The sequence below is a fragment of the Myotis davidii genome, unplaced genomic scaffold, assembly GCF_000327345.1.
Source record: "Myotis davidii unplaced genomic scaffold, ASM32734v1 scaffold925, whole genome shotgun sequence".
NCBI lineage: Eukaryota > Metazoa > Chordata > Mammalia > Chiroptera > Vespertilionidae > Myotis > Myotis davidii.
In genome coordinates this window covers 33,738-43,569 of record NW_006296531.1, presented here as the reverse complement: position 1 = coordinate 43,569, position 9,832 = coordinate 33,738, and the positions used below count along the sequence as shown (strand labels likewise).

Genomic DNA, 9,832 nt, shown 5'->3' with positions numbered 1-9,832 from the left:
TTTTTTTGCTTTCTCTTTTTATTGTATCTATATGAGATGATGGATGCTAACTAAACTTATAAGGGGTAATCATTTCATAACCTATGTGAGGCAAATTATTAGCTGTTCACCTTAAACTTATACAATTAAGTATGTCAATTATATCTCAATAAAATGGGGGGCGGGAAATAAGTGTAGAAAAGTGCACAATGTATACTATTTGTGTTTTAAAAGAGATCATATACACTTGTATATGCACAGAATTTCTTTAGAAGACAATTAGAAAATGGTTTGCTCTAGGAACAGGAAACTAAGAACCTGAAGATCAGGGGTGGGACCCTTGTATACCCGTCAAATTTTTTTTTAAATATATTTTATTGATTTTCCACAGAGAGGAAGGGAGAGAGACGGAGAGAGATAGAGTTAGAAACATCGATGAGAGAGAAACAAAGACTATTTTGTTCATTAGATTTCTTATTCGTTTATTTTTATTTTAGATTCAATTATTGCAAGAAATGTATTTATTGCCATTTTATTGTTTGTATTTTTTATCTTTTTTTTTCTCTTCTTCCTCTTCTTAAAGAATACTGTTCAAGACCGGTCGGCATGGCTCAGTGGATAAGCATCAACCTATAAATCAGGAGGTCATGGTTTGATTCCCGGTTAGGGCACATGCCTGGTTTGCAAGCTTGATCCCCAGTCAGTGGGGAGAGGTGTGCAGGAGGCAGCTGATCGATGATTCTCTCTCATCACTCATATTTCTATCTCTCTCTCCCTTCCTCTTTGAAATCAATAAAAATATATATTAAAAAAATTGTATTTCTTCACTTAATAAAAAGAGGGAAAAAAGGAAAGGAAAACCATGTCTTGAAGAGATGTCAAGTGCTAAAAGCTGCCATTGTTAGGAAAATCCGAATTACTTTTTCCTCCATGGAGAGGTCAATGAAGGACCAGAACTGACCAAATGCCAGTCAAAAGCACAGAAACGTGGTATTTTCAGGCCTTTCGCTGGCAGAAGTACAATTCGAGGCCACTCTCTGTGCTGGGATGGTGCTGATGGCACCGCATCTATCCTTCATGGTTGTCAGACACCTCTCTGCCAATTCATGTTCTCCACCAGACTAAACCAAAGGAGACCTCTAAAATGCTTTGGGAGTCTTTTGCTGTCGTTTGTCTACTTGTAACCTTCCACTCCACCGAAGATCCCACTCACCTGGAGACGGTTTGGACATGAAGTCAAAGGTGAGCACGTTGGGGACTTTCATGGCTAGGAGCTGCAGCATCACGCTCGCCAGGTTACACCTGTGCAGAGTGAGAGACGTGCGCTGTTCACCCCCCTGATCCTCCAGCCTGCGAGTCAGCACCACCACCGCGGCGTGTCAGTGAGGACTGCAGCTCTGGGGAGACCCGAGCCAGCAGGGAGGGAGGTGTGGGGCAGTGGCAGGGGTGCGGGGCACCTCGGGCCCACCTTTGGATCTCTGGCACGGTCATCTTCTCAAACTTCTCAAACTCATCCTCTGTGTAGAGCCGGTAACAGACGCCGCTGTCCTCTCTGCCAGCGCGTCCGGTGCGTTGCCACGCCTGTGTCTTGGACACCCGCTGCACAGCTAACACCTCCAGGCCACTGTCTGGAGGGAGAGTGGCCCACATCAGTGCTCTGCCCATCCTTCACATAAACAGACTGCTTCTACAGTGCGGACAAAAGGAGCATTGCTCAGAGCACAGTGATCCTTTCTGCATTACCGAGCCAGAGAAACTCAAGGCTAAATCAGAAAGCACAAAACCTGACTGTTCTGCAGTGAAATGAGGCCTGGTACTGGACACTGTGAAATCTGTTATCACAACATCAATGGTTGACCTGTGAACCAGGAGGTCACGGTTTGATTCCCAGTCAGGGCACATGCCTGGGTTGCGGGCTCGAACCTCAGTGTGGGGCATGGAGGTGGCAGCTGATCTATGATTCTTTCTCATCATTGATGTTTCTATCTCTCTCCCTCTCCCTTCCTCTCTGAAACCAATAAAAATATGTTTTAAAAAAAATAAAACATCAGAAAAACTTCATGCTTATAGGAGGGGGACAGGAGAGTAAATTTCAGAGGTCTGGCTTAGCTCATATGGTAACAATCACCCCATCTGGCCTGGGACTTGGGACTTTCAGTGACAAAACCAGGACAGTCACTGGCAAACGAGGATAGCTGTCACCCTGTCAATCAATGACTCAGAAATGAAATGCCTCCAGGCCCTGTATACTGTTTCCTCCCTCCCACCTCCGTAATAAGAGACCATGTATGTTACTGCAGGAGTAAATGAGAGATTTTCTTCATAAAGGTGCACTCTGTGCCAGGCACTGAGAACCGAGCCCTGTCGCATGTCATCGCTAAGAGTGAAAGGCAGCACTTAGTGAATTTAAATTAAAAATCTGAAATCGATCATTTCAGCTGCCTCAAATCCTCTGTAGACTAAAGCAAGGTATACAACAGACACGAAGGAAAATGACTGAAGGAAGCTTCCCACTGAAAATTCAGGAACAGCTAGTGCTGCACCCAGCCCAGGGAATTCTGGGAAACCTGGAGCTGGACCCCGCCAAGCTCAAAGATGAGAGCCTTTGATGTGGTGTCAGGCTATCTCTGGCCCTCGGGCCATCATCTCACCCACCTTCTGACAGGGTCTCAGACACCGCTGTCCCCAAGTTTGTTAAGCCTGCCTTCTCTTTCTACCCTGCCTTCTCGTCTCACAGACCTGCCTCAGGTCCCCTTTCTGGACCCGCCCCTGCACTGTCTCACTTTTGGTGCCTGCCACCCCAATCTCAGTCAGTTACAAGCATGAAATGCTCATTGGGGGAAATGGGGGACTACAGGAAACTCAGTGGGTGCTCACTACACACAGAAGAGACAGTCATCAGCTACACGTTCTCACCAGGGTTATACTTCTTCGCTTTAACCATGCCCGTGTCAACTACGTATTTTATTCCTGTAATGGTTATGGAGGTTTCAGCGATGTTGGTTGAAATGATCACTTTGCGGTAGCCCTAAAAGGAGGAAGAAAACCAAAAAGCTGTATGACACACATATGATTCAAAAGTTTTAAAACAGTCCTCACCATTAATTTCCATAATTCACTCACGATCAAGAAAAGATAACTTTGTTACTAATGAGTTATTAATATTGATGGTGGGCCACTAAACTGGGTGGGAGAGAGGGGACATTCCAGTCTTAAAAGCTTACTTTGAGACGATGCGATGTAGCGGCACAGGCACAAGGTTCAGAAGCAGGTGGATGTGGGTTGGAACCCTGGCGCTGCCAGTTACCTACTGTGTCCCTGGAGCAGTTACTCCCCTCCTCTGGGCCTCAGTGCTTATTAAATGGACCATAACCCACCTTGCCAGCCCCCGAGAGGATGAGAGGCAGTGTGTGTAGCATGTCAGCACAGTGCCTGGCACAGCAGGGCGCCCAATAAACGCTATTATGGACCAACGCGGCTTATGTTGGACCCTGGAAGACTCACTCATTTACCCTTCAGCTTTTGCCTTTGCCCTCTCCCTCGTCCCTGACAACCGTTTCCCTGTTCTTACCTTGAGAGAGCTGCAGCTGCAGCTACGTGTTATATTCCTACAGCTTTTCAGCTACTGTATCTGGTGCCTGAGCATCCGCCCTGTATACCTTATCTGGAGTCTGGTGACAGGCATACCTACAGGCCCCACGGGAGGATCCGCGTGCGTCCCCAGGGATGGGGCTGGACAGAGGCGGCGGTGCACTCACCTTCGGTGCTGCCTGGAAGACGCGGAGCTGCTGGGCATAGGGCAGGGAGGCGTACAGGGGCAGGACCAGCATGGAGGGGCAGCCGTCCGGGAGGTGCTTTGCAATGTCTCGGCAGGTCTTGCTCATGGCTTCGATTTCCTCCTGGCCGGTGAGGAACACCAGGATGTCCTGTGAGGAAGGGGCTTCCTGTACAAAAGTGAAAGTGGGACCGTTAGGCTTTCACAGAAGCTCTTCACCTGGTAAAGGGAAGAACAAATGTTCAGAGTGACATACAGACAGGATGAAATCTAAAACAGTCAAAACTTCATCATGGCTTCGATTGGGAGGACTCATCAAAGCCACCACGTACCTGAATGCACCTGCAGCTGCCATTCATGAAAAAGCCTCACCTCAGGTTGGCTTTTGGAAGTTAAACAAGGCAAACTGACCTTCTTCTCCAAATACTATCAAGATGACAGCAAAGGTATAAGCCCAGAAAGACAAATACAATGGGAGGAAAGATTAGAAATGCCTACCCATTTTTGAAAGATGGAAGAGATGGGGGAAGGGAGTGCATGACAGGGCTGGGCAGAGAACTTTCCGGGCTGGGTGCCTGCTAAAGGGAATAGTGACAAGAGATGCACCAATGTCCCCAGAGAAACCAGAAAGGCTCAGGACTTGGGTGCAACACAGAGGTGGGCTGTGGGAGGGTGGAAACCCAGGGATTGGCTCAAAGTCTGAGTACAGTGTGGTTAAACCCCCCCAGGTCTCCCCTCCCGGTGCAGCCAGGAGGCTGGGAAGACACGGGAGCTGTAATGGGATTCAACACGGAGGATGACAAAGGAAAGAGCCAGGATGACAGCTACACAGAGGCCCAGGAGAGCAGCATAAAGGACTCTGGGAAAAGTGGAATATGTTTGAACACATAACAAATATTCGTGATTGGCATATGACAGACTTTTGACCACTTGGGAAAACATTAGCCATACAGACACAGAAAACTTACACAGCTGTGTGTACATGGAGTGAGTCACTGAGATGGTGTACTGCTAGCAATGTAGGAACATAAAATTGTAAATATGACACTAGTTTTAAAATACATTGTGGAATTTTTAGCCATGGAATCTTTCCTCTCCAGACGAGGTGGAACTATCATCTTAGCTACTTGAAATGGACAGAACGTTTACCTTTACCTTTCATTTGAGAAAACTAAGGTTTAAGAACAAATATAAAATTTACATGTTCACACAGTTTGTAAGTGGCAGAGCAAGTAATAAAATTTAGAACTATCTAACTTAAAAAAAATACATTGTGATATAACTATGTTGAGGGGATGAAGGAGAGAAGCACGAGGTAGAGAAGGGATTTTTCTAAATCCTCACCTACCATGGTAAAAAATTAACATAATATCAGTAAGTCAACAAATAGCAATATAAGCAGGTTATTTTAGAAATATGAAAGTAATATCCAGGGGAAACAGCTAAAAAGTTAAGCGGTTACTCTAAAATGCAGGGCCTGGGATGGGGAGTAAAAGTAACTGCTTTTGTGTGAGCCTTTTAAAATTAACTCCTTAACGCCGAAACCGGTTTGGCTCAGTGGATAGAGGGTCGGCTTGCGGACTGCAAGGTCCCAGGTTCGATTCCGGTCAAGGGCATGTACCTGGGTTGCGGGCACATCCCCAGTGGGAGATGTGCAAGAGGCAGTTGATCGATGTTTCTCTCTCATCGATGTTTATAACTCTGTCTCTCTCCCTTCCTCTCTGTAAAAAATCAATAAAATATATTTTAAAAAAATAAAATAAAACTAACTCCTTAACCCTTTAAACTCCAAACTGCACACACATCACTTTAAAAAATTAATTTGAAAACGTTTGCCTCAAGATTTTTTTCAGAAAGCAAATGGGAAGGTAAGAACAGTCAATTCTATACACATTAAACAAACAAAAATGAGATGATTGTTTAATACAATGAGAAAAGATTTGAAATGTTTCTCTAATGCAGTTTTGTTTTAACTCTAAACTGGATCAATACCAACGTTTTCTTAATATGAGGCAGAAAATACCATAAAGCATCACATGTAACAGAGGAGGCAGCGTGAGGAAAGATACTGGTCAGAGTTAAATTATTTTTAGAGAAAATAAGAGATACCCCCCAAAAAATAAAAAGAGAGACATGGTATAGTAAATAAATTCCTGACTCATCTTTTTATTGATTGATTGATTTGGGAGAGAGAGGAACATCAGTTTGTTGTCCCCCACACTTACGCATTCACTGGTTGCTCCGTGTATGTGCCCTGACCTGGGGGGTCAAACCTGAAACCTTGGCAAATCGGGAAGACACTCTAACCGACTCAGCTACCTGGCCAGGGCCAGGGCCAGATTCCCATTCATCCTAATGACACGGCTCCCCAAGTGCTTCAGTCAGCATCCAAGGCTGAGGACTCTATCAGCCGTGAGGGAAACAGACCTTTCCAGGACTCCGCCCCGCTTCGCGTACCTGGTGAATCTGGAAGACTGAGACAAGGGCGGCGTGCAAGTAATCCTGCTGAGGCTGTTTGGTGTAAAAAATCTGGATTGGATGCTGCCGACCCTCCAGGTAGAGGACAGGAGCTCCATTGAAATACTGAGAGAACAGGTCCACGTCCATCGTAGCTGACATCACAATCACCTGGGTACAGAGGGAAGAGGAAGATGGAAACAAACGTGGCGACAGTCTTTCTGTGTCCCCCCCAAGCTCTAAAAGCAGATGATGGAACCTGTCACACCCACTAGGTGAACTCGGTCCATGGTTCTGAAGCAGACGGGCAAAGGCGAACACGGAGGAAGCGCGCTGCACCTACTTTGAGAGGCAGCTTCCCCAGCTCCTTCCGCCTCTTCTGTGCAGCTTTCACCACGCCAAAGAGCACGTCCGTGTGGATAGTCCGCTCGTGGGCTTCATCCAAAACGACACAGCTGTACTTCCGAAGCAGGGAGTCTGAAATTGCTTCCCGCAGAAGCATGCCGTCTGTCAGGAACTTGATCCTGGTGTCTTCCGAGGTGACATCATCGAAGCGCACTGTATAGCCAACCTGTGCAGAGAAACCATTCCTTCACCAAACGCATGCTCAACACCCACTAGGTAACCAGCACCGGGCCAGGCACTTGTGCTATCACAGTGAACAAGACCCACACTGACTGCCCGGCTCCCCAGGCAGCAGGCAGTCTGGTGGCTGACACGGACAGTGGGCATGTACCTTTAACTGCAATTATAAGTAGCATGACCAAGATTTAAAACTAGCCTCCTACCCCCAGCTACTTAATAGTTTCAAGAGAAGCTATGTACTGATATGAAAGACATCCAAGATGTTTTTAAGTGAAATACATAAACACACACACACAAATAAATCTAATTTATGCACAGTTCTGGGACTCATTCTCCATACGCACACATATGCTAGAAAATGCTTAAAATTTTTCGAGAGAGATACAGAGATAGTGAAGCCTTAAAAATGCTCAAGGGCCATAACCGGTTTTGCTCAGTGGATAGAGCGTCGGCCTGCGAACTGAAAGGTCTCAGGTTCGATTCCGGTCAAGGGCATGTATCTTGGTAGGAGATGTGCAGGAGGCAGCTGATCATCGATGTTTCTAGCTCTCTATCCCTCTCCCTTCCTCTCTGTAAAAAATTAATAAAATATATTTTTTTAAAAATGCTCAAAGGAAAACAACTAATTTATCCAACTTGCCAACAGATTTTGAAAGCAAAGCAAATGGGTCTGATCAGACCCTCTGGTCTCAGGAACTGGTAAAGAACTCTGAGAAAGACCTAGACAATTGTGGCAGGAAAGAAGCTTGTTCTGTATAGTCTTATTCAGCCCAGCCGGCGTGGCTCAGTGGCTGAGCGTCGACCTGTAAACCAGGAGGTTATGGTTCAATTGCAGGCTTGATCCCCAGTGTGGGGCTTGCAGGAGGCAGTTGATCAATGATTCTCTCTCTCTCTCTGAAATCAATAAAAATAATTAAAATTTAAAAAGAAGTCTTGTTCAGAAAAATAAAAGGCAGGGGAGGGAGAAATTTTTGTAAAGAAGCAAATTAGGTACCAGCTTCCCGAGTTCAGTTCTCTTCTCATCTGAGACTCTAGTAGCGAGAGAGATGGCCGCCACTCGCCGAGGCTGGGTCACAGCAATGATGCCCTGGCGGCCAACGCCCCCTTCATAGAGGTACTGAGGGAGCTGAGTGGTCTTCCCAGAGCCAGTTTCCCCTGGAAAGAAAAAAGTCTCATTTAAATGCAAATTGAAACAAATTTCACCAAACAAATGTATCAAAGTCAGAAGAGAAAGATAAAAGATAATACTCCAGGTCAGGGCTCATGCCTGGGTTGCAGGCTCCATCCTCAGTGTGAGGCATGCAGGAGGCAGCCGATCAATGATTCTCTCACATCATTGATGTTCCTATCTCTCTCTCTCTCTGAAATCAATAAAAATAAATTTTACAAAAATATTCTAAGTTCTGATAAAGCCACAGGAAACTTGGTACTCACAAATACTGCTGGTGGAGTGTTAACTGGAATTGCTTCTCAGAAGACCAAATTAAATCAGAAAAATCTTTAAGAAGTTTATACCCTTTGACCCAAAACTCCACTTACTGAACTGATGCTAAGAAAAAACTAAAGTTGTACAAAAAAATGTGGCTTCAAGATATTTTATTCAACTTTGTTCACGAAAGCAAAAAAACTGGAAATGTTCAATAATAAGTATAGTAAAACACAAAATGAAATACAACTATAATATAAAAATGTCCTTCTCAAAAGAGTAAGTGAAATGTATATATTCTGACAGGCAGAGACACCCACCCATATACCGCAGCCGTGACAGACTCCTCACCGTTCACTAGGGCTGCCTTTGTCCGCACTATCATGCACTGCCTGCTCTCATGATGCCTGCCTGGCACACGCCACAGGATGAGCTAGACCTAAACTCGCTCCCCTGGGGCCTCACTGGCAGCCTCTGCTATGCTCCGCAGTGCCTTGTTCATCTCTCTTTCAGCAAACCAACCTGCACTGTCTGCAAGTTTAAATGTTTCTATCTCCTCCAACCCCAGAAGCTTCAGGAGGGCAGAGAAAGTCTGTCTCTCTCTCTCTCTCTCTCTCATGTACCTGTGCATACAGTAAGCTTTTTTTTTTTAAATATATTTTATTGATTTTTTACAGAGAGGAAGGGAGAGGAATAGAGAGTCAGAAACATCGATGAGAGAGAAACACCGATCAGCCGCCTCTTGCACATCTCCTACTGGGGATGTGCCCGCAACCCAGGTACATGCCCTTGACCGGAATCGAACCTGGGACCCCTCAGTCCGCAGGCCGAGGCTCTATCCACTGAGCCAAACCGGTTTCGGCCATACAGTAAGCTTTTAATGTCATTTTCTCCCTCGTGGTTCCTACTTAGAACAAAGAACTCAGTCAACCCGTGCATCTTTCCTCTCTTTGCTACAACTTTCTAACCCTCACATTCCTATAGTCCCATTATTATCCCATTTTCTCCCCTCTGACTGCCCATCCTTCCGGATCTAGCCAAGATCGTGGACTAATTATTTGATTATTCTGCAATCCTGCTGTACCCATCAGGCAAAACCTAAACTTGGATTCCTGTCTCCCTGTCCATCTCTTCTGCTCCTGCACCAACTGAGCGCTGATAAAGCAAAATAACCCAACTGTGCAGACGGAGCCCTGAGTTTGCAGTGGGGCCAAATGCGCCTTGGCACCAGCACTACCATCCATCCTTTTCTTAAATATATTTCTTTATTGATTTCATAGAGGAAGGGAGAAGGAGAGATAGAAACATCAAAGATGAGAGAGAATCATTGATCAGCTGCCTCCTGCATGCCCCCTTCTGGGGATCGAGCCCATAACCCAGGCATGTGCCCTTGGCCAGAATTGAACCTGGGACCCTTCAGTCTGCAGGCTGACGCTCCATCCACCGAGCCAAACCGGCTTCGGCTATATGTCCTCTTTGGGGAAGTATCTATTCAGGTCCTCTGCCCATTTTTTAGTTGGATTGTTCGGGGGTTTTTTGTGGTTGAGTAATACGAATTCTTTATAAATTTTGGATACTAACCCCTTGTTAGATGTATCACTAGCAAATAC

At 45.6% G+C, this 9,832-nt stretch overlaps 1 protein-coding gene across 1 annotated transcript in view; it reads right to left on the bottom strand.

The window, feature by feature from the left end:
- The window catches only part of DHX33 (DEAH-box helicase 33), an 18,774-nt gene that overhangs the window by 7,924 nt on the left and 1,018 nt on the right, over nucleotides 1-9,832 (bottom strand). Inside the window, exons 2-8 of the mRNA XM_006771881.2 lie at nucleotides 7,791-7,951; nucleotides 6,555-6,782; nucleotides 6,212-6,382; nucleotides 3,738-3,923; nucleotides 2,896-3,007; nucleotides 1,448-1,607; nucleotides 1,193-1,281 (exon numbers count right to left, since the gene is read on the bottom strand). Coding sequence (XP_006771944.1) covers nucleotides 1,193-1,281; nucleotides 1,448-1,607; nucleotides 2,896-3,007; nucleotides 3,738-3,923; nucleotides 6,212-6,382; nucleotides 6,555-6,713 — 877 coding nt within the window. The 5' untranslated portion in view covers nucleotides 6,714-6,782; nucleotides 7,791-7,951. The remainder of the gene's footprint in view (nucleotides 1-1,192; nucleotides 1,282-1,447; nucleotides 1,608-2,895; nucleotides 3,008-3,737; nucleotides 3,924-6,211; nucleotides 6,383-6,554; nucleotides 6,783-7,790; nucleotides 7,952-9,832) is intronic.